At 34.9% G+C, this 26,491-nt stretch overlaps 1 protein-coding gene across 1 annotated transcript; it reads right to left on the bottom strand.

The window, feature by feature from the left end:
* Positions 1 to 6,556: 6,556 nt before the first annotated feature.
* On the bottom strand, positions 6,557 to 24,402 carry LOC123552899 (arginine kinase-like). Its single transcript, XM_053542216.1, has 8 exons — positions 23,485 to 24,402; positions 22,418 to 22,470; positions 19,122 to 19,254; positions 14,672 to 14,928; positions 12,921 to 13,133; positions 10,117 to 10,299; positions 8,879 to 9,053; positions 6,557 to 7,010 (listed from the first exon to the last, which is right to left on the bottom strand). Exons 1-8 carry the CDS (start codon positions 23,525 to 23,527, stop codon positions 6,871 to 6,873), a joined length of 1,197 nt encoding a protein of 398 aa, XP_053398191.1. The 5' UTR covers positions 23,528 to 24,402; the 3' UTR covers positions 6,557 to 6,870.
* Between the last annotated feature and the right edge of the window lie 2,089 nt (positions 24,403 to 26,491).

The following is a 26,491-nucleotide window of genomic DNA, read 5'->3' as shown; positions in this document are numbered from 1 at the left end:
AAATAGAATCCCTTTTCCCGTTGCGGAATGCTCTGATTTCTGTGTCAAGTAATGGTATCTGGGGCTAATGGTCAAACGGAAGGACGGATGGACGGACGGACAAGGGCAAATCTATATGCCCCCCTCCCCCGAGTGGGGGCATAAAATGCAGCAATTAGGCCTTAGATACACGAGTTATCACTAAATTTGACCAAATGACCGGGGGTCGTTTTTTTATGGGAATCAATATTCTTCGTGAGGTTCAGTTTACTTCACATGGGGGAGTCATAGTACATTGATCTGGAGGTCATAATACTATGACCGGGGGGTCACTTTTTCTATAGAATAATGACTGGGGGGTCATTATTCTATGGGGGTCGAAATACTTCATTACACCGGTTATGTTTAAATTTGTCTCCGAGACGATTGTGTTACATAGGATAATAATTTATATTTTCATTGATATTATTCCAAAAATTGCTAAAACCTAAGTCATTCAATAGTGATTTCACATGTTTAGCCAAATTAAATCATCTTGGGAAATCAATATGATCACATTGCATAGTAAAAACATGGTAAATCAGTGAATCTCTATTATTCATCAGTTTTAGCCATACTTCAAAACTTATTACACAGTATAGACAAAGGATACTCAACAACGGTCTCATAAAATGTCGCGGCGAGTAATAGCGAGTTTTATAGCCGCGACATTTTATGCAGACGGAGTGATTTGAATACACCTGTCGTTTTTACATTAAAATTGATATGAAGATGGCTGTAGCAGTAGCAGCAGTAGCAAAAACGTGAAATAGGCAGTAGCAGCAGTAGCAGTGACAGCAGCAGTAGCAGCAGAAGCAGTAGATGCAGTAGCAGCAGCAGTAGTAGCAGCAGTGGCAGAAATAATGGGAGCAGTAGCAGTAGCAGCAGTAGCAGTAGTAGCAGTAGCAGTAGCAGTAGTACCAATAGCAGCAGTAGCAATAGTAGAAGAAGCAGCAGTAGGATAAGCAGTAGTAGCAGTAGCAGTAGTAGCAGAAGCAGCAGTTGGATTAGCTGTAGTAGCAGCAGCAGTAGCAGCAGCAGTAGCAATAGTACGAATAGCAGCAGTAGCAATAGTAGCAGAAGCAGCAGTAGGATTAGCAGTAATAACAGAAGCTGCAGTAGGATTAGCAGTAGTAGCAGCAGTAGCAGTAGCACCAGCTGTAGCAGTAAAAGCAGTAGTAGTAAATGCAGTAGTAGAAGTAGCTGTATTATCAGTAGCAGCAGTAGCAGTAGCAGAAAAGCAGTAGCAAGGTAGCAATAGCAGCAGTAGCAGTAGTAGTAGCAGCAGTAGTCGTAGTAGCAGTGTAACAGTAGCAGTACCGGCAGTATCAGAAACAGCAGTGGTAGCAGTAGTAGTACCGGCAGTATCAGAAGCAGCAGAAGTAGCAGCAATAGCAAATACATGAAATCGACAGAAGCAATAGCAGCAGTAGCAGTAGTAATAAAACGTGTGCTATTGCTTCTGCTATTACTGCTATTACCATTACTGCTACCGCTGCAGCTACTGCTGCTGATACTGCTGCTACTGCAACTGCTACTACTGCTACTGCTGCTACTTTACTGTTGCTTCTGCTACTGATACTACTGTCAATGCTGCTACTGCGACTGCTGTTACTGTCGATTTCATGTTTTTGTTACTGCTCTTGCTGCTACTGCTGAGTACACTATTTTTGCTACTGCTTCTGCTGCTACTGTTACTGCAAGTTTCACATTTTCTACCTTTGATACTGTTAGTGCTAGTGCTCACTGCTATGTTAACTTCCTATACAATTTTTAAAACCCATTTTAGTTCTGGGTGAATCACGCTTTGCATTCGCATTTTCATAAAAAGTCGCAGGTAGGAAATCAGCGACTTTTTTTTTTAAAGAAGCCGCGACTTTTTATGAGACGTCTCTGGCATAAAAACTCGAGGTTTAAATGTTTAAACTCGACTTCTTATAAGGTATGCATCAAAAAAAAATATCGCGGATTAAAATGGCCGCAATCGGCTACCTAAATTAAGAATATGTTTGCGTGCTTATTCTACTATGTAGACAGAAAATGTCGCGGTTTCGTCTTTAATCCGCGACATTTTACGACAAGAGTATAACAGAAAAACTCGAGAATTTCTCCTGGCAGCGATATTTTATACAATTTCGACATAAAATCTCGCGGATCTGGAAGTTGCACGCGACATTTTATAAACTGACGGTAAAATTTCTCGCGGGTTTAAAATGGACGCTACCGGCCACCATATTTAAGAGATCAAATCAGAGCAATTTAACTATAAATAACGCGAAAATAAAACAATGAGTTTCATATTGTTCAAAAATTGCAGCGAAATCAGTGAAAGCCGGGATTGTTAATTAGGTAAATCGTCATTTTACTATGGTATCAGTTTGTAGCTTGAAAACCGAGCAGTTTGAAGAATTCACACATAAGAAATGACAACTGTATTCATAATCATGATTAAAATAATAAATACACTGAAATAAGCGTATTTCAAACATTTCAGTTATTTACATTCTGTCTTCTAGTGTTTAGTCGCATCAAATAAAAAATAATTCAGATTCATGAGTTTCTAATCTACTTCAACGTCCAGTGACATGTAATTTTTTGTAAATGGGAGAAATGAATTTTGTATGACATACATTACATCACTAGCTTTAAGGCATAGGTAATAACAGTCACGCTTAAAGTTTCAGAAAAGTTTGGATGAATATTAAATATATCAAATTATTTGAATTCATGTTTCAAGAATTAAAGTTTAAAGTCCTCAATTATCGCTGTCTTCTTAACTGGAACGAGCTTCATTTACACTTTTTATATCGTTGTAAGAAATACTGTAATAGTTCCTTTATGTCTTCTGTGAAGTTCATATTTGATTAATGACAGAACGTATCAAAAATATGTTGTTGATTTTACTAAATATCACTTTATTTTGACAAATATAATATTATATTTCGGATAAAAACTGAAAAGTCTGAAACTTACAGTTGTTGTATTTTTCTGCATCTAAATGTCTCCTTGTCCTAACCCGTATTGTGTAGATTGCGAGTTCAGCTCTTTATACACCGCAAGTTTGTGTATTAAATAAAGTTAAATGCATTTAATGAGGATTTCTGACGATGAAATATTGCAGTGAAAGATAAATATAGTTTATTATATAAGAACAACATAGAAATATTCTCTTCGTGTGAGGAATTCATCCAGCCGGCTAACGTATTGTCGGTGGTTCTACCCAGTAAAATCAAGTCTGACCCCTTGCAAAGTGTAAGAGCAGTTATCTGTAGAATTTTACGTTTTGTAAAATTTAAAAGGGTTATGTACATGACATGTTACAAAATATAATCTGTAAGAAGATCGTATGGAAGCATATAACGCCAACAAACAAAATCACAGCATACTTGACTTGACTGAGTCTTTTCATGAGAGGTTATGAAATATACATCGCCCTTACACTCCTTAGCAATGGCTTAACCTTTAGCCTTCTGGCGGCTATTGATTTTGCTTCTGCGACTAGTGCAGACCAAGATCAGCCTACACGGATGTGCAGGCTGATCATGGTCTGCACTGTTCGCTATTCAGTCAGTAAATTTTCATTGAACACCCCTTCGAATAATATATGGTACTGCCCAAATTAAATGATGGACCGGTCCATTTTAGAAATAAAGCAGACTTTAGGTTAAACGGAATACTGTTGTAATTAAACTTAATGTACATCATGATCCCTAAGGACAAGAAAATATAGCAATACTTAGAATATTATAGTCGAATAGTATTACTATTATCTTCATATCATTCCACTAAGGACATACGTATAACAAGTCATGTACAGAAGATAACGTTGAAAGGGTTTTTAGACAGGTTGTTAACATCTTTTCATTACACTCCAGATTGAGCTTCCAAACAGTATATTTACTACTCTTAATTTTCAGTTTTATTTTCAAACTGAAACAATTCTTTGGTTCTTTAAGTTTGAAAATCCTTTGTGTTTGTTATATATTCAGATTCAGCAATTTTGGTGGGAATTTTAAGCCTTTGAATTATTAGTTATTAATTATTCATCTTTAATGTTGAATAAAAACAGTCATTAATAATTATTCTTGTTGTGAAACAATTGTGACTTCCTGTGAAATGTATAAAACTTGGCATGACTGTAGATGGATGTATTAAACTTCATTTAGGCCTTGGAAGCAGGTTATTAATATTCAAAATGACGGCCAGAATTCAAAATTGCCACCATAATTAAGGTTGTTATAAGAAAACGCTCTAGCTTTGTATATAAATTATGTATTTAATATTACAAAGTAATATCAAGCTGTAAATAAGCACTATATGCAAAAAGAAAAAAAAATCATACTTAATATGGCGGCATGAATCCAAGATGGCAACCATAAAATCATTATTGCCATGAAGCTTTGCTATTCAAAAGGGCATTTTGTGCGATTATTACGAAACGTTGCTTGGTAGTACATATATTTGTAAAATACGCTCCCTAAACAATTGTAATTCTGACATTGGATATTTTAATTCAATATGGCAAACAAAATTCAAAATGGTCGCCATAAAATAATTTTCCATGAAAATCATGCGTCAATAGGGCATATTTTGTGAAAATTGTGAAACTTTGCATAGTGGTATATATTTGTAAAATATTATTCTTAAACATACTTCACACTTACAATGGGTAAACAAATCCAATATGATCAAAACATTCAAAATGGTCGCCAAAACTCCGATGGTATGGATTTACTATGGAAATGCACAATGTAGGATCCGTTGTCCTTTCTGTGTAAACAGCTCTGTTCTTGAAGCACTTACACAACGATTCCGTCACACTTATTCTGTCATACAAATCTTAGAACTGTTTATTAAATGGTAATTAGTTCACCTTGGGAAATCGCAGATGCTATATGCCCTTAGTTCGAATGTTGTTTTCAAAGGAAGTGCATATTTACTTTCCTTTTTCGCTGGAATGGAGTCGTATCTCAACTAGCTTTGAGAATATCTTACAAGTAGATATCCCTTACGACGTCACACCTGTCGAGAATTCCAAGAAGCACCTTTACGTTATGGTAAAAATACATATGTTGGATACCCCATGCCCCGTTTTCAGTCTGTCCGAAGTCTAATCTTTATCTGATAACTCTGTATTAATCATGGATGTTCCAGTTGATGCTGTACTTATAGATTTAACTTTTATAGGTTAAACATTTTTAATGTCCTTCACTTTGGTAATATTTTATTTTACCTTATGTATGTTAAAATACAATGCAAGACACTCAGTAGATTTGAAACCAGTCAAACTATATGTAAATTTTAATGTTAAATTCTGCTCAGCCCGGGGCTAGAGGACGTGTACGGTAGCTTTCACTTCCACTGCCGTCCATAAACAGACTCAATCAAACCGAGCCTGCAACATTTTCGTTTATATCGTGTTCAACGACCTGTGGTTTTCCACTTTCTTTATTTTATTATCACAACAGAATTGTTTGTGCCGTGTGAAGGCCGTAACAAGAACACCGCCTACGAGCGTCATCGCTCTTCTGCAAGTGCTGGACAATATGTAAGAGAATAGTTACAGTTTAGATTTTCTAAGTACCAAAAGGACCATAATTTTGACAAAATGCATATCAGAGTTGTGGTTCTTGGCCCATAGAGTAAACTAATGGTGACAAACAAGTGCGTAAAGCAGCTTCAAACCTATACCTCTTGTAGCTTTTGAAAAAAAAGATAGATCTGAACAAAAAGTTTAACCAAGAAACACAAATTTTCTAAGTACAAAATCATTTAGGGCAAAGCCGATTCATCTGCGAAGTTCAACCATATCCGCTTTTCATGGAATTGCACTTTGTGCAGCATTGAAGGTTCCATATGCACCGCCGTATAAATACATCTGCGGATGTCTCTAAATTATGCTATGGTACTTATAACATGTGAGTTCTTCTAAACCCGGAGCTAGATGACGTGGACGGTACATAGCTTGCATCTCCTCTACCGTCCATGAACACGCTCAATAAAACCGAGCCTGCAACAATTTCGTTTAAGTCGTGTTGGGCGACCTGTGATTTTCCACTTTCCTTATCATTAGCGTTTTGTAATAAAATATTATACCAAGATTTCCATTGGGATATAATAAAATCTGAAAAGTAGATCCCTCGGAAGCACCGAAAACAAGGCAAACAGTGAAAATTGCAGACTCGGTTTGAGTCTGTTCATGAGCAGTAATGGAAAATGCAACACTGCCCACGCCCCCTAGCTCCGGCTTAAGCAGTATTCAATCTTCAAATCTAAATGAGTTGAAATCAATGATCCCGAAGGACCAGAAAATATAACAACACTGAGATGAAGTCGGAGCGACTTTTTACGGCCGCCACACAGCACTTAACACCCGCTGTTGTGAAGTAAATAAAATCTGAAAAGTAGATCCCTCGTAACATATGCGAGCAGAATGCAAGAATAAAATATCATTAAGGGTATTCAATCTGAAAATTATCTTGGAACAGTTAACTCTTTATCAAACAAAAAACAAGTTAAGAGACAGTATTGGTTTAATTGTACTGCACATAGAAGAAAGAAAAAAGAAAAATCAAATGGACTATTACATTTTAACAAATGTCGAGGTGATTGCTGAGATGTCTTCAGTTTAGTCTAATTGTTTTGATATTTTTCAAAGTTTGACTTCAAAAAGTCTTTAAGTTTCACTCACACTGTCAACTTATTGTTGAGAAATATATATGTTTAATGATGTTTGAATGTCTTAATTTTCCAAATGTAATCACAGCAAAAAGATACTGTATCAATGTTATTTCAGTGAAAGAGTTGGAAAACCTCATGACATCGCTTTACTTTTCTCAAGTTTGTACATAATTAGCCCTTGGTAACCAATTTTTCCACGGCAATGATTCTCTTCACTCCAATCATGAATTCTTCATAAATCTGTGCTTCTGTAAGGCCCATAAGTCTTTTGTTGGAGATTTCAAATACTTCATCAACAATTACTTCTTGATCTACAAACAGCAAACACATTTTTTATGATATAACCGTTCTACTCTGTCACTACCTCTTCATCATTTTATGTCTGTTTTATATTGCATTTGAATACATACTCTGTATCATAACGATGATAAAAAACAAAATCTGTGTCCGGAAATAAACAAAATTATAAATATTGGTGGTTTTCCATATATCATGTGAATGACTTATACGTGTATTTCTTAACACTAGATAATTTATTAAATAATGATAAATATACAATTATTTGTAATTTTCTTTCATTGCAATTGCATTGGAGCCCTTGTTCAATAAGATATTGGATATTGTCTCAGAGAGGTTGTGAAAAGATTCTGATTAGACATAAAGATTAGACTTTGACGTGTAAATGAATAAATATATAGTATCTCTGAACTAGAGTGACTTAGAACTTTTTTTCACTAAGTCAAGTCTAAATACTGATTAATGTGCGAGAGAATTTTTGAAACAAAATCTTATTAGAAATAAAGTACCGGTATTATGTATGACGTGTAAATGAATAAATCCCTCAAATAAATCTAGCCTAGGACTATTTTCATACTAAGTCAAGTATAATGTAAGAGCTAGTCTACACTTAAGAATAAATGTAGTCTTAGAGCTAGTTTTGTCTTCAGACTAAACGCAGCCTTTGAGTTAATCTTGACTTCAGACTAAATGTCAGCTTAGATCCAGTCTTGCTTTTAGACTAAAAATAGTTTCAGAGCTAGTTTTGTCTTCAGACTAAAAGGAGTCGCAGAGCTAGTTTTGTCTTTAGACTAAATGTAGCCTTAGAGCTAGTCTTATCTTCAGACTTAATGCTGCCTTAGATCTAGTTTTGGCTTCAGACTAAATTTAGCCTTAGAGCTAGTCTTGTCTTTAGACTAAATGCAGCCTTAGGACTAGTCTTGTCTTCAAACAAAATGAAGCCATAGAGCTAGTCCTGTTTCAAGACTTAATGTAGTCTTACAGTTACTCTGTCTTCACACTACATGTGACCTTAGTGTTAGTTTTGTCTTTAGACTAAATGTAGCCTTAGAGCTAGTCTTATCTTCAGACTTAATTCAGCCTTAGATCTAGTTTTGGCTTCAGACTAAATTTAGCCTTTGAACTAGTCTTCTCTTCAGACAAAATGAAGCCTTAGAGCTAGTCCAGTTTCAGGACTTAATGAGGTCTTACAGCTACTCTAGTCTTCAGACTGCATGTGGCCTTAGAGCTAGACTTGTCTTCAAACTAAATGCAGCCTTAAAGCTATTTTTGTCTTCAGACTACATGCAGTCTTACAGCTAGTCTAGTCTTCAGACTAAATGTAGCCTTAGAGCTAGTTTTGTCTCTAGACTAAATTTAGTCTTAGAGCTAGACTTGTCTTCAGACTACATGCAGTCTTACAGCTAGTCTAGTCTTTAGACTAAATGTAGCCTTAGAGCTAGTTTTGTCTCTAGACTAAATGCAGCTTAAATACATCTGCGGATGTCTCTAAATTGCTTTTTGTACTTTTAGCATGTGTAAATGTTGAGTTCTGCTCAAGATGGTAGCATGCATTTCCACTACTGTCTATGAACAGGCTCAATCAAACCGAGCCTGCAACATTTTCGTTTTTGTCGTGTTGAGCGACCTGTGAAGTTTCCACTTTTTCTATTTTAGAGCTAGACTTGTCTTCAGACTAAATGCAGCCTTAGACCTAGTCTTGTCTTCAGATTAAATGTAGACGTAGAGCTAGTCTTTTCTTCAGACCTTAATTCAGACTTGAACCTCATTCGTTTAGTCTAGGCGCTGTAAATATATAGTGGTACTTGACTGAAGCCTACTGCTCGGTTTTTCAGGTTGACACTAGCTTAAATATCCTTCATTTATTTCAAATAATACTTACGAAGGTGATTCTCTTCACACAGCTCATTGAATTTGGCCGTGTATTTTGATAAGCCAGGGATACGAATTCGAACACTGATTCTTAGAGTAGTGCCAAGATTGGTTGGTGAGTACGTCAGGTAACCTAACTTTGGATTGTGGACAAAGTTCAAAGACTTTTCGAGTGGTACTAGACCCTGAAAAATACAAAAAGTATTATCAGATACAAGTATGTATTTTGAAGCTAATGGAAAATTCTAATTTAGTCATTTGTTTTAATAAGACCGTACACGGCACGTTATATTCATTTTCTAAGACTGCGACTAAAATACACATGGAGCGCCTGTGATATATACCAGCCTCCGGATTCAAGCGACTGGAATGAAAAATATCTTTATTGCATATATTCTGTAACTATGGAAATACAAACCCTAACCTTTATTCAGGATTTTCTACACCTGAAGTAAATATTTAGAGATAAAATATTTTAGTGAATAATGGGCACAGTATATGCTTGAAAACAACATGAGAAAACCGACATAGTGCATTTGCGACCAGCATGGATCCAGGCATCCGCGCAGTCTGGTAAGGATCCATGCTGTTCGCTTTCAAACCCTATTGCAATTAGAGAAACCGTTAGCGAACAGCATGGATCTTGACGAGACTGCGCGGATGTGCAGGCTGGTCTGGATCCATGCTGGTCGCAAATGCACTATGTTGGTTTTCTCATGGCGCGGCTCAGTTGATGAATTCGGAATGAGAGCCTTTTAGTTTATACATAATTTATTTTAGGCCGATTGTGAAGGAAGTTCTACGACTTATATTAATCACTCTCGACACCTCATTCCTGATGGAATCCGTCGCCACCTTTTAGGCACTGAACATTAGACTTTTTCTTACTCGGTCATTTTGAGCGCAAATTATATGCAAATAACACGAATATGTCTCCTACAGTCACGTACATATCAGAAATGAAAGAAAAAGTATGCATTTCCTATTAAGGTGAATTGCCACAATTTTAATTTTTTAAACTTCTTAGAACAGGCACTGATTGCAAGTTTTAACGTATGCTTTTGTCACAACAAATCGTCATCGTGTCGCTCTAGGAAGCAGCTCCAAATATATTCAAACAAGGTTCAGGGTTGTTTTTTTACAATCATGGTAGAACTAGTATAGATTAATGTTAACTGTACTGAAGCGGGCCTTCACAGTCATTTAGTATAAATTATGGTTTACTGAACTAAAACTGAATGATGCTACCTTGTTAAGTTTTCGCCAGACTGCAGCCACGTTGCCTCCAATCTGCATAGATACGATGTTGAGATGGTCCTCTTCATTTAGAAAGACTAAGAAATCCTTTTTATCGTTAAGGAAGATTCCACGGCCTGTCGGCCAATCTCTGTAAATGTCAGCATCGCGCTTTTCACTAAAATAAACATCGTATTAGTTTAGAAACGTTTAGGGGGTCATCTATATGTTGTAACCTTCAACATTATGACAAATGTTTTGGACAGCGAAATTTTCTTTCTTGAAATGTATCAAACTTACAATAATTTGCTGTTTAAAATATCTTTCCCCATTAAATTAATGTTGAAGTATCGTGTCCCCTCTTTCAAAGTTTCGGACAGCTCTCCGCTCCCTATCTCAGCTCAATTTTTGGTACCATTTAATTGTTTGATCACCAAACTGAACAAGACATGGTCGATTGTTATCTATATGGTTGTCATTTCTAAAACTGAACGGTTGCCATAGAAACAGTAAAATCATATTCAGATTAAAAATATATTCGTGGGTGTATTCTTTGAATAATTTTGAAAGAGATGGTCCTGCGTGACAACTTTGTACCTGTAAGCAAAGTCTACGGAGGGGTGCATGATAAACGTTGCTGGCCCCTGGCCTAGCAGTTTGACTATCGGATTGAAAATTGGCATGCATTATACAGAAAAAGCTATAACAAAATAACTTTTTACTTTACCAGATATTCCGACTGGCTTAATAAAATTAATTGGTTTAGCAAAACCTTTCATTTCCCGAGGGACTGTACTTGAAATTTAAAGAAATTTGCTTTCAAAAAGGCAATGAATCAGTTTACTTTGAGACGCGCCACAGAATAACTGTATTCTTTTGTATTTCCATGATGGTAATCATACACGAATTGCATGAAAAAAATAAGAAATACGATAATCTAGTTACAAATTGACAGTGACACATGTAAGGCCAAGACAAAGTGTTTAATAGCAAAGATAGTATTACGTTTATGTAGCAGAATGCACAGTCCTTGATGTTTTAAGTTATGCTTAGACCACACTTTGTTTCTTCTGTATAAGATAGTTATTTATTATGTTTATAAAACTATACTTAAAAGCGAGACTGACTGAATAAGTTTGGAGATAAGTTGTGATAACACTTTTATTCAGGAAGGGCATGAATTGTCCGCCTGTCACTTTGTAGTATAGCTGTATTATAGCAGAACATATTATCAGAATGCTTTTCACGAAGTTCACATGGGAGGAAAAAGTAGGTAACTAGGTTGTGGATGGTCTTTAAAGATCTACCACAACCTAGTGACCTACCTTTGTCTCCCACATGCACTTCGTGCAAATCATTCTGATAATAATGATATAGTACAGCTGTTCTACAAGATGACAAATTGGCAATTTAGTCCCTCCCTGAATTAATGTGTTTTACAAACTTCATCCGCGAACTTATTCAGTCATTTTCTTTTCAGTATAGTTTAAAAAACATAGAATAATAACTTCCTTACACTGGAGAAACAAAGTGTGGTCTTAAATCACCTTAATATATCAAGCTCTGTGCATGCTACTACATTAATTTAGTAATATATTAAGACATTAAACACATTGCCTTGGCCTTATATATGTCACTTTCAGTTTGTAACTAGATACTTGGTATTTCTCAACTTATTCATCCAAACCATATATGATTACCATCATGGAAAATACAAAAGAATACAGTTAATTTGTGGCGCGTCTTTAAGAAATGGGTTTAGTCTTTTTGAAGATAAAGGTGAAAGACAGGATGTAACTGATAAATCCCTCAATTGCGTTAACGGTTCATGGTTAATTTGCCTACCATATTCTGTCGTTCATTTTGCATGAACTCCGAAAAAAATGTTTATAAATGCAAATGTTTTGTGGTATTACAGGATTAAATTATTCGCGTTTAGCGTTTGTACATACAATTTATATACATACAATTTATAGAAATTTTTTAATTGAAACCAAACCATGATAATCGGATAGGAAACTATCTGACTTAGTAGATAACTAATCTTACTTGTATGATTTTTTGTTGTTGATTTAGAAATAATGTTATCGCCGTTTTTCGAAATGCATTGATATCGGTTTCGGTGTTAACACAACGCCAAAAATACGCGCATGGATGAAAGGGGGTTCATTCGTGTATGACCGTCTCAGCTTTAACAATCATATTGCTTGAATTCATAAATATTAGAATTATTTAGCATTAAAATCTGCTTCCCGGGCATTCTGTTCACCAGGCAGAACAAATGCGACGCCATCTAAGTAACGTTAGTAACTACATGGTTATAGACTACCAATTGGTCTCCCATACGCAGACTTTTGTTATTACATTATGGCGTGTACGACTTTCCATAAATCGAATCACAGTAAAACAATTATCTTAGTTTCATATGAAAAGTGATATCTTTTTTGAATATTATCCGGGTGAATGATATGCTCCTCCCTATTTACATCGTTGGTATGACGGGAGAATCCCATTACATGAAACGTTTTAGCACATATTAAATGAAACAAATATTATCAAAATGTACAAAAAAAAATTGTAAATGCAGTAAAAATGTTCATTTTTGAAAAGAAATAACTTACTGGGTTTGTTAACAAGACTGAACAATCATCGCGGACTCATTATTACTTTATTCCAAGGTATTCGATTACCCTTTCCCCGTAAGTTCCATGTATTTTTTATATTACGGGTCCTTGCCACATGATGGCGTTGTTGAAACAGTGATGCGTTATGACTTAGTGGCGTTATATTTCCTCTGTGACTCATGCAAAATGAACGTCATTTTTGTTTTGCAATTGAACAAATAGGGGTAATGAATATATTAGAATATCAGATAGCATGTACGGATCGTCGTGTGCTAATGGAAACACCTCTGCCATCGGTTTGTAAAGTTCTTGTCTCATGTTAGGTAGGGGATAGTATGTTCCTTTCAGATCACCACTCAGAGCCTTCAGGGCATTAACTGTCATTGTCTCTATCGCCTTTCGCTCCTGTAAGACATTCATTGCAGTACTATAGACATGCTTCATGTACAAGTACATATATTTATAGGTCAAATAAGCTTGCAAAAAGTTGGATGTTACATTTTATTTCACAATCGTGACTGATCTGAAATGTTTCATGCTGATATATTGTGTAAAAATGATGACTTGTCAATAATGTCATTATCACGAAATTGTACGGTTGTGTGACGCTATGATATTTATTAACCTTCTAGAATGATTAATTTGTACCTACTTCATGTTTTATAACCGATATCTTATATAAACAAGAAATTGTAACAGAGCTATGAACGCCCCACGCCTGGACACAATTTCTTTCACAAAACATGTTGCATGCTAATACAACATCCTCTTCACATTAAGGGAGCAACATGCTAAAACGGTTGGTTTAACGTCACACCGACATAATGATAGGTCATGTGGCGACCTTTCAGCTTTGGATGGTGTAGGAAGACCACAGGTGGTGCCTATTTGTGCATTATTTCATTACGGGCAGACATCTTGGTGGAACGACCTTCTGTAAGCTAGCTACCCCGCAAGATACGCCCGAAATCACATCGATGAGAGGCAAGTGAATCAATGTTAGCGACCTTAACCACCGCACGGACGCGCCTTTGCTAAAATGTCTGCCAGTCATACAAAGTATACATATATTACATAATTTATGATGAGGTATGTAGTTTCGAAGTGTTGGAAATCTATAAATGGTGAACGCTTTTATTTGTATTTTTAATATTTAATGCAATTTTGTTTTTGTTTAATCAGTAAGACAAAAGAAATAAAAATGCAAAAAAAACTATTTTATCATGTGGAAAGGAAGGTATACATAAACAAACGAAATACATTGTACATGACTTTGGAATGGTACTATTGCAATCGTAATAATGCTACATTTATCCATATATACAACAAAGTTATAACTTATGCATCGATTTGCATTCTTGAAATCTACAAATGTTAACAGCATTTTTATATCTATCAATACTAATCCTTTGACATTAGGCATGTTTTCATTTTTATCTGGGAAAATTGACGAAAAGATACATGTTTTGAACTTAGTCGTATAAAAGGGAAGTAACTATTGCATCAACAAAAAAGAAAGCTAATTTTGTTTCATGTGACCTTGACATCTGAGAAAAGGGTCTGGGTATTGCACATGACACATTATCTTGGAATGGTGAATATTTATACCGAGATGTTGGCATAGAAAGATACAGACCTGACGAAAAAAAAAATATTTAATCTCAAAGTATGACTTTGACCTTCAGCTAGAGGTCTGGGTCTGACATGAGATATATTTTGTTATGGTAACTATTTGTGCCAAGTTACTTGAATATCCATCCATCCAAGGTAAGGTTTTAGACTAGGCAAACAATGGTCTATTTTCTTTGACTTCTAAGTTTGCGTATTTCACGCTGCAAGTCGTCTCATTACGGCGAAAATTTGTGAGAAATAATATCAAAATCCCTTGATGAACGACAGATTTTTAAAAAATCAGGCGGACAATAATCAACTTCTAAACTAACCTCATTTGTTGTCGTCGGCGGGAAGCCGTATTTTGCAAGATTTCTTCTTACAGTGATTCTATTAGATTCAATGTAATGACCATCCGGGTCAAGGTCCTCGAAAGGAACACCACTGATATCAAAATTCGGAACAGGCTGTTTAAGTTCTGCAATGTTGTGGTAAACCCTTATTATAGGGTCGAACACGTCAGAAAATGTGTCGTATGCATCCGGGTCTGATGCGTAAATTCCGCATACACTCTCTGGATTCTTACATCCTGTTCAACAATAACAAAAACAGGTTATTTTTCACTCCTCCTATAAGCGGACTCTGGTCTCCTGTGCAGTCACAGACATTAGAAGACATTCTATTTCTATAAGCATCAAAACTATATTCTACTTATGTCCTGCGTATTTTTTCCAAAGTATAAAGGCAGCAGAAATGACAATTTATTTGTACTCTAACTTTTATTAATGTTAGTCAGGTTTGATGTTCATTTGCTAACATACAAATGTTGATTTATGTAAAAACTGTCTTATTTAATCCCGAAAAAAATGAACGTCAGGCTTTTATTTACGAAATAAAGTTTTACATTATTACTTAGATGCAAAATCTCAAAAAATTATGAAAATTAAGCAAAGTTTTTTTATATACACAGTAAGTTTCTATGTTAAGTACAGTATTCTAAGAAAGAACATTTAACCTTTAGCCAGCTAGCTGCAAATAGTTTTGCCTTTGCAACCAATGCTGACCAAGATTAGTCAGTAAATTTTCAGTGAGCTGCCCTTTGAATAGGAAGTGTTACTGCCCAAAACTGAATGATGGACCAGTCCATCAGGGTAAAGGTTAAACACTATGTCATGCACTCGATACAGACTACCGAGAGCTTGGAAAATTATATCATGCCCTCGAAATAAAATGTTAAACACTCATAATAATATATCGTAAACCTTAGCCCTTACCCTGCTAAATTTCTAAAATGGACTGGTCTATCTTTCAAAATGGGCAATGCCATTTATTATTTGAAGGGGTGTCCACTGAAAATTTACTGAGTAGCGAACTGTGCAGACCATGATCAGCCTGCATGGATGTGCAGGCTGATCTTCGTCTGCACTGACTGCAAAGGCAGCATCACTTGTCACCAGCAGGCTAATGGTTAGACATCAAGTTAAGTGGTAGAGATCCTAAATCAAGCGATCAAAATAAGATGTTGTGAACAAAAGTTTAACCCTTACCATGCTAAATTTCTATAATGAACTTGTCAATCTTTCAATTTGGACAGTACTTAACTGGTAAAATGGTGCTTATCAATATGATACTGACTGAATGGCGAACAGTGCAGACCATGTTCATACTGCATGGCTTTGCAGGCTGATCTTGGTCTGCGCTGGTCGCAAAGGCAGAATCACTTGCCGCCAGTAGGATAAGGTTGAACTGTCATGAGCTCGATTTATTATGTCTTGCGCTAAAGATTTGTCGTGACCTAATAACAAATTTGATATTATACAAAGGTACATAAACAACCCTAGATCATTTATCGGAATTTCATTTTACATTTATTTAAGAAAATACAAATGGAAAAAGACCTGTCATCTATCGGCAATGTTGTTTCAGAAATCAAATAATGCAACCAAATATAAGTAAAATAACCACAAGAAGATTCGCTTGCGATATTGCTGTAAAAAGACAGCAGCACTGTTCAAGTCCAAACAATTAATGTTCTCACACACAGAAAGTATACTTTGTACATAAAACAAGCCATGGTAATTTTAATAAATATCAAAACGACATTTGCATTTCTGGCAATTTGAGGTTTTATTTAAAACATCCCTTAAATTGTCAATGATTTATAAAACAATTTTAAACAGTTCCCATATGTGTTGCCTCCTTAAATTAGTGCTAGGACTTTCTGACTTGAGAACTTTTACATTTTCTCCGAGTTCAAATTCAGCCGACGTCAGTATTTTTATTTTTGCTTTGTTTTAACTTGTAGTGAACTTTTGATCTGTATCCATAAATGGATTGCATATATAACCTTTGATACCGAAGGGTTATATCAGAGGATGGGAACAAACTTTAAAGACCTTTATTTTTCAAGTCCAAAGGACAGGAACAACAAAGGGAAGAAATTAAAAAATAAAAATAAAAAACAGTCCACAGAGAAAAACCTCTAGGTCCACAAAAATCCTTACCAGGTACAGATATGTCTAAATACACCTAAAAATGTTATACCACAGAAAATTGGTCACGGGTTTTCCCTACGGCCAATAATAAAAAAGATATAAAATAAGATATTTATCGTAACATTAAAGGGAAGTAATTCAAAAACATAATTATTGTAAGTGAATTAGAGAGACATCTGTCAAATAAAAACAAGATCACAGCAATGCAGAGCAATATACACACGAAACAATTGCTCTAAGAAACATTGTCGATTAAACTATGCCAAGTTAAAGTGCTATTAATTGTTAAGCCCATTAAATTGTCTTCAAAGCTGCAACCAACTTGCTCATTTTTAAGAAATGTAAGAATTTATTTTCAAAAATATAATTTTTAGTGTCTTGAGGAAATATACATGGCTTAATTTTCCTAACATTGATAGTCCTGCGATTTAAATGTTACCATTTGTCGGCATTTACAAGATCGTGCATGTAGGTCAGAGGTTCAACAACTGTATTTCGGGATATATCTGATGCTGAAAGTGTTGTATCATCAGCAAATATATCTCTGTGTGTCTTTTCAATGGACAAAGGAAGGTCATTTATGTGGATTAAAAAATAGAACATAAAACTGAACCCTGAGGAACACAAAAAGTAAATGTTGCTCTAAATATGTACCAGATATGTAAGTCTTTTCAGTTTTATTACGTTAACAGGAGAAAAACCTAGCCATCGAAGACGTTTCAAGATTGTACTTATTGAATGTTTTATTTATTTTTAATCTAGTATGATCCAACTAGTCAAAAGCTTTGAGAGATCAAGAACAAATGAACCAACGTTTTCATTCTTGTCTCTTTCATCCAGTCATCTACATTTCTAGCATGATTTATGTGAACTTAAGCCATGTTCGCGTTGGCAAGAAAAGTTTATTTCCTTCAAGATATTGCTATAAATGAGTACTGATATGAAGTTTAAGGAGACGATATATATGTGGGAATATGGAAATAGGTCTGAAATGTTTCCGTCAAATATCTTGATGTGTATAGGCGCAATTTATTATTGTAAAATGGACTGACAATTTTAAAAACCATGCACTGAGATCATCAGAGAACGAATTTAATCGTGTCCTTGCGAAATGTTTTGAACAAGGGTATGTTATGGAGTTAAGATGCATTGAATTCAGCGAGCTGACGATCACCATAACTCAAACCTAACTGTTAATTGACTTGCATTGATTCGTGTACTAGTGCAAATGTTTAATAAATAAACTGGCTGTGACAAAGATAGTAAAAGGGTTGCAACCATCGTCATCAATAAAGTTACAACCAGACAATTCTTTTAGACTATGTTACGTTTGTTAAGATCAATTGAGTTTTTGTAATATTGACGCTTGGAATAATAAATGTCTTACGTGTCATAAGCCTTGTGAAGATAATGTTTTGTATTATTAGCATTTAGCATATGTTTACTTATCCAGGTAGATGGAGTAGTCTTCTTAGCCCCGTTTTAAGTAGGGACATGATTTTCAAAGTTAAACAAAAACATACAAGTAAAATCAGCATAAATGTCTGGGTAATCTTCACATTCGATTACTAACCAGGTATGTTCTGACACCTCAGTCAATAACCGAGTGTCATCAATGGGCTTCAGTGGTTCTGAGGCTGTGTTTGTGGTGCTCTCGGCTTCCGAGAAATCTACCCTTACCTATTATCTTTCAGAGACCGAAATGTAAGTCTTACGCATGGACCTTTAATACCACTTGTTACTTGAGAAGTAAAACAGATGTGGAATATTAACTTTTACATAAGGAAGGAACTGAAACATGGATTATATTACGAGGCACGTTAGAAAATGCATAATAAGTCAATGAAGTAGAGCTTGTAGTAACTCTGGTAGGAAATCCAACAAGCTGCGGACAGTTTCAAACTTCATTAGATCTAGCCACGATTTAGAATAGCTATCCTGTTTTAATACATCAAAATTAAAATCATAAAGTACAATACATTCTTTATCCTCTGAATATGACGTCTGGATATTGCAAAGTTGTTAAGTCCCTCAACTTTAGATGATAGTAGGCTGTATGCGTAACATAAAACTATTTTATTTACTTTTTGGCTGTTTGAATTCTAGCCAGATAGACTCAACAGAACGGCTTTTAAGATCTGGTCTTTGCAACGTGTGCATATGTTTATTATTTAAAACTTTGTTTATTATTTAAAACTTTCGATTTTGACCCTTGAATGTATGGCAAATTGTAAAGCTTTTACCCACTAGAGTGTTATTATCAAAAACTGGCATAAGTCATACGTACCTGATTGTATACAATCAGCAAGTGATCCGCCATATTTTGTTTTGTAAGATATTAGTAGGTTGAACACATCTTTGGTCAAATATTTTTTTAGTAGTGATCTACTGTCAGAACTGTCGAGTAGATTAAACAGCTCCTGCAAACGTAAAATTTAATGACTTTACAGTACAACCTCTCCAGAGCGGTCCTCTCTTAAGCAAAACCTCCCTATAATAGCATCATTAAAATTTCCCTAAGCTGAAATATACTATCAATTTTACCTCTCCAGAAAAACAACCTCTACATAACAGTCAATATTTGTATCTCCCAAGGGGAATTTCTCTTACGGCTTAATAAAGGTCGATACAAAGAGGTAAGAAGCTTTACTCTATTACAGGTCGTTACAAAGAGGTAAGCGGCATTACTCTAACGCAGGTCGTTTTAAAGAGGTAAACGGCATTACTCTATCGCAGGTCGTTTCAAAGAGAAAAACGGCTTTACTCTATCGTAGGTCGTTACAAAGACATAAGCGGATGTACTCTATCGCAGGTCGTTACAAAGAGGTAAGCGTTACTCTATCGCATACCGTTACAAAGAGGTAAGCGGCATTACTCTATCGCAGGTCGTTACACAGAGGTAAGCGGATGTACTCTATCGTAGGCCGTTTGCGTTGCTTCTGTTCAACGTATACTTTAAGACGACCTTCCTTTTCTACCTTTTTCACACATCTAGCCTGATTTAGAATTTCGATTTAACTTTCGATGCTTGTACATGTAATCCATGTCGAAACACATAATAGCAGACAAATTTTATTCAGAAATAGTATTGCGATGATTGCAAAGAAAGCACGGTTAAAATAAAACTCCATAGTACTAGAAAGCTTTGTTATTTTTCGTCGTTTTAACTCGAAATTCTACGATAACACCTAACTGTCGAGACGGGCCGGGATAAAAGGTTAAACCAAGATGTGAGCTGTTATAGATATCTAAACATGGGTAAGATTTTTCTCTGTTGCAATTCTCAGCTTTATGGGTGTTTAACCAAGAATTGAAAAATATATAATTATTTTCCATTTAACTTCTCGTTTCATTATTCTCCCGGAATTTTAACTCCGAAACATATTGATCAAACACTTCTAATCGGCTATTTCGGAACGTGGCCTTACTTCTTGGATATTCATCTAAGTTTCATCGAACAGTATTTAAGAGCTATAGTAAATACATTATAACAAATTCATGTCTTTTTAATGCTGAGAAAGTTTTATTAAAGTTCTTGTATGGTTGTTTTATGTGGAAACGCGAACATTTTTAAATCAAACCGTTAAGTAAACAAATATGTGTCCTTGAACTGTTTACAGCAGAATGTTGAACAGTACAGACAGTTTACAAGACTTAGTATTTTCTTGCCTATCAACCACTGTACCGGTATTCTATTTCGCAGATTCTCTCTCGATTACGAATTCATGCTTTTACTTTATAAGTATTGACGGACCGATTCCCAGGCGTATTTAAGCATAACTCTTGTAACAGCTAAGATTATTTCATAAAATGTATACGCGCAAGTCTATCTCCATTAGCATCTGTTATATTCCGACCCATTCCAGCCAAGTCTTTACTGTAAGCCATGTTTTATTTCCGATATGGCGGCAGATCAATATCGGCAAAATGTTGAGTAAATATTAGTTTTACTTAAACACTGACCATGATCTCTTACCATTTGGAACATTTCTGTGTTTAGGGTAATTTCTATTCTCTGGAAATTGAACAGAATATTATATTTCAAAGGAATTCATTTACAGACAATGGAAAGCAAGACAACCCTATTTAAACTTCTTTTTCTATTCATGAACGTTGTTCTGTAGAACCTGTAGTTTGATGTTATCGTAAGTTTAGAGATGTGAACCTTACCCTGCTAAATATCTATAATGAACATGTGCATCTTCCACTTTGGACAGTACCATTAACTGTTAAAAGGGATGATTACCAAAAATATATTGACTGTAATTTTATTGTAGTTTATACGACTGAAAGTAGCGTATCAGCAAAGTTAGCAATAAATCAATTCAGTAAGTGCAGAATTATGCTAATTGCATTCGACAAAATGTCATATTTGATTACCAGATATTTGTTGTAAAACAGTCACCAACAATTGCTAGCATTGTCGAAACTGAATTACATCTTTTCTTTAAGCCACCCTACAATAAGCAGTTGAATAAGTGTTATCTTTATCATGCATTATAGTGCTATTATTTTGAAACGTGTCACTTAATAAATAGGAATTACTAGGAAAAATATTTCGTTAATAATGTACCCGCCCCTCAAAAAGTCAAAATGAAAGAAAAACAAATTAAATTCAAATTGCGCGCACTAACTCCATTTTTCTTTCTATCTTTTTATATTTTTCCCGAAGAACTAGTATACAATATGGCATGACCTTAACCTTTAGCCTTCTAAATTTCTAAAATGGTCTGGTCCATCATTCAATTTGGGCAATACCATTTACAAGGGGTGTTCGGAAAGTTTCGGACAAGTGGCGTAACATTCTTATTTTTAATATTTTTACACAATTCTTTAAACATACATAGCTCCATATGCCTTTTACTCATTCGAAGAAGCAGAGTTACAAAATTAAGAATAACGCGCTAATTAGTATTACCATAGCAACGTTAGGAAAACGTGTGCGGGGCAACTAAATGTATAAGTAATTGCAGAAAGTATATGTCGTAATGTCGGACACAATACACATGTCAAATTATCTCAAAACATTCCCCAGAGTACTTTACACACCGTCCGAAATTGATTTATATAATTGAGTTCTAATTCACTACGCTCTATAATTAGTAAAAATCCAACAACCAGGTCTGCTTTTTTCAAATTTGCAATGAAATTCTTTACATGTAATTGTAAATCATCAACAATTGAACTAGCTTTTTTCCTGATAAAAATAGGTAAAGGATTTGTCCAAGAAGAGAATATACAGGGTTACATTGTTAGAAAAGCACTAAAGCTATAACTATGTATAATCTAAGTATATCGTTGTCAGATAACTGTATATACTATCTAAAGTTATTAACCTTTAGTCTGCTGGAGGCAAGTGTTTCTGCCTTTGGGACCAGTGCAGACCAAGATCAGTCTGCAAGTCCATGTAGGCTGATCATGGTCTGCACTGTTGGGCTATGAAATCAGTAAATTTTCAGTGAACACCTCGTTGATAAACAAGTGGACCAGTCCGTTTTTAAAATTTAGCAGTCTTAGAGTTAAGGAAACAGAGCTGTTGAAAGACTTCCGGTCAATATTTTCAATAAAATACTTTTAACTTACGTATGCATCATCTGCAGCTGTTACAACCCCAGGGACACTGACAGCAATTAGTCCTACAAAAAATAGGTGGTAATGTGGCAAAATTAAATGTTTTAAACATTTCTTATCAACGTTTAGATTTTTTATATCTTTTATAAGAATTCCATTTGCTGACAATATGCTGTGTTTCAATCAACTCGTAGTATGCCCATCAAAATGAAATTTAGTATATAGAACAATTGTCACTTCAACGTAAATCTTTTAAGTATTCTTATTATAGTAATATTATGGGCCAATAGTAAACTCATTATCAGCTTGGTTTTTGACGTTTTGAAAAAAGGCGTGAAGGTTGACAGTTATAAAAAGTCAGATCTACATACCAACTTAATTAAACTATAATATGTCCAAATAGTCATTAGCATAGAGCCTGTCTCTGCGTAATGCAGAGAGCCTCCCTGTACATCAAAATCTGGTGTGCAGAGAGACCGCCGGTGCCCCGACAAAACCGAAAGTAAGGGGTTTTCAATAATTCCATTTACATTTCGGCCTATTTCTCAGTATTTTTGGGAGAGTATTGAAAAATGAATACAAATAGTACGCTTGATATGTACGATATCAAATCAAAAACTCTTTAAAGACTGAAAAAGGTGGGGCTTGTGTTCCATGTCAGTACATCATCAACTAATTTCATCGAGTTTGCGAGCAAAATCGCTGATAATTAATAAGTAGACACTACAGTACATAGTAAAGACATTCTAATGTTCCTAGCTCTACTTATTTTTGAGCAGCTTACTTATTATCATGGATGGCAGCTCGATTATTCGCCTCTTCTACCGACCTGGACATTTTTTATATCCAAGAATCGCTAGTGCCGTCGCAAAGAAACCGCCGATAACGCAGATTTGGCAAAGAGTCCGCCGATATGGATATGCACAATGTCATATGTATTTATATTTTTTTTCTAGATATGTGAAAGGTACAGGAATTTGTAATAAAGTAGCTTTCAACCAAAGAAAACCTGATATAGAGCAATAAGTATGCTATACAATAGTGAATCAAACATGAGAAAAACTGCTAAAAATACTCACCCAAAATAAGAGAAATGGCAACAGAAACGATGGAAATCTTCATACTGTTGTATATCGTTACTGTTTTAGTAATCAGCCACCTCAGACGTTGATGGAGCAGTCGTTAACAATTCCGCTGAAATCAATATTGGTATACTACGTCATCGGTTAAGTTATTTTTGTTATGACAAACAGAAGAATCTATTCTTGCATAAAAAACAACTTTTTTTTCACTGGTTCCGCCCATGTATTAACGGGAGAAAAATCGTGTGCAAACAAGGTATTACTCTCCAACTATTTGAACCTGCTACTGACATCAGTTTTCTCACGGCAGGTATGTTGCAGAATATAGATGGTTTCTTGTATTTTCATACGTTTGACACACGTCTGATTTAGAAAACTGTACAAGTACCTCTTTAAATGTCACTTATATTTGTGTTAATAAGTGAAATCTGTTTTGAAAAGTGTGTTTATGACAAGTATTTCGGTGTGAATGACATTTCGTAGCATTTGCACTACGGCACATTACAATGACCGATTTTCTAAGTCTATTGCACAGACAGAGAACAAAAGAAGTTTGGTATCTCTATCCATTTGTGTTTCGATGATAAAATATGTAAGTCGGTCTTCTATTATGATGCAAATAGTAGTAAGATGTTGCTTAAAGATCCACCACGACCTTTTTCCTCCAACACTTCGTGAAAATCATTTTGATAATACTGTACAATACAGCTATACTACAAGATGACAAGAATACAAGTTATGCCCTTCCTTCTTTAGTCTGTTGTACAAATTACTCAGTTTATCTCTTTTCAGTATAATTTTGTTAAACGTAGTAAACAAATATCTTGACCTGTGGAATCAAAGTGTGGTCTAAACGCAACTTAATACATTAAATACTGTGTATACTGCTACATTCATTCAAAAAAAATGTTTGGGCATGAAACGAATTGTCTTAGTCCAATATAAGTCACTGCCAGCTAGTAACTAGATACCTGTATTTCTCTCTTTTTTTCATGCAAATGATGTAAATGACCATTATGGAAACACAAAAGAATACAGTTATACTCTCTGTCGCGTCTTTAAGTATGCGTATCATAGATTACACATTGTCATGGACGTACCTGATGCATTTCTCATCAGAACATATCACGTGCTTATCAACACTTACTACAGATGTAGCATGCATGAAGAAGAAAGGGAATGCGTTTGCGCCTCAAAGGATGACTAAGTTGCACACCTAAGGTCAGAGCAAGGAACAATGTTAATAAAGCAATTTAAAATAGTTAAAGATAAAAATAGTGATCAAAGTATGTAGACTAAAATGTCTTGAACATATAGAGTTCAGTAAAGTTATGATGAATGTTACTAAGAAAATAAACAATAGCTGACACGGTCCACACTAACTTTACGAAGGGAATTAAATAACGTAACAACATTCTTCTCTGTGGTTTCAGGTAAACGCTATATGCAGTCTGTCATGCGTTCTTAAAGCGGATTCCTGCGCACATGTCAATTCTATGGTCGACTATATGTCAAATACCTTTGATTACTTTATCGAATGTCAGATGATATAACATTGAAAATTCCTCGTATGCATACAAATTTATACGTGTAAAGTCGTTTTTTTATGGTCTGTTCGTTTATAAACAGACATTACATTTACATAACTATGTTCTTGATCAAGTTTTTACTGATGTTATTAATACTCGTCAAGAACATCTGCATACATGAGCTGGTGGTACACCTCACATTTCTGCTTGACTGTTGGCAAGTTCGTTTAGAACTGTTATTTGATACCCGGTTGTAGTTTTACATAATAAAAAAATTACATATCATTGTAAGAAAATAAGGAACAAAATGATTTAATATTATGAGTTATCATTTTGTTGGCACATGTTGAACATATTGATTCATCATGTATATTTTAATTAACCTTATCAATATAATTTCAATGTTTCATTTATGTGTGTTAATATTCTGTTTTGAAATAGAGATATAATATACGTGTTTAATTACGCAATTACATATACAAATATTCCGTGTTATGGTATAATATTATGTATAAAATAAATTACTTTCAAACTGACATGTGATTGCCTAATTATTAACTGTACAAAGTAATTTATTTTATACATAATATTACACCATAACACGGAATATTTGTATATGTAATTGCAAAATTAAACAAGTATAATATATCTCTATTTCTAAACAGAATATTAACACAAATAAATGAAACGTATAAATTATATTGCTATTGTAAAACAAAAATATACAGAATGAATCAACATTCGTAAGCAACCACATACACGAGCTCTATGCCAAAGCAAATGATCTCAATTCAATATCATATTCAAAAAATACTCTATACTCAAATAATATCAAATATGGTATCAAATGTCATCCCTATCGGTACAATTTGCCCTCATTCCACCAAGGATGTCCGCCAATCCACTAAGAGTCCACCACTTTGGTCAGTGAGATCTTTTGTTTTCCTCTTCGAATATTGTTGCTTTTTAGCCAGCGGTCAGGGTGTAGCATGTAATCTGGTTAAGTTATATAATATATGGCCATGTTTCAAAACATCGATTATAAATAATTACTTTTTGTGGAAGATTTTAAAGTAACAGTGGCAATACTTAAGAGAAATGATGATAAGTGGAAAATCACTGGTGAGAAAAAATTTAACTATAGCAAACCGCAATATAGGTTAATTATACCACTTTATTTCTATGTGGTCGACATTAAGAGCTGCAATATCTTTTTACTTGCTTCACATCACAACATGCTTTTTCATACAAAGAACACTTTTGTTTTGCAAACATGAATGCAATATCTAGCTTAATATAATATGAACTGCCAGCAGTAACTCTGTGGCATACACTATTGTAGACAACTGTATTGTAATTTACTGGTAGCCTCTTCGGATGAAACCATAAATACGTGACCGCACCATCCCTACTCCCTTTCCCATCCAGCTTAGAAGCAGGACTACAGTTGATAATGGTAGTGATTAAAGGGAATT

Source organism: Mercenaria mercenaria, chromosome 4 (genome assembly GCF_021730395.1).
Source record: "Mercenaria mercenaria strain notata chromosome 4, MADL_Memer_1, whole genome shotgun sequence".
Classification (NCBI taxonomy): Eukaryota; Metazoa; Mollusca; class Bivalvia; order Venerida; family Veneridae; genus Mercenaria; species Mercenaria mercenaria.
The sequence above is the reverse complement of the archived record's forward strand: the minus strand, read 5'-3'. Positions and strand labels throughout refer to the sequence as shown.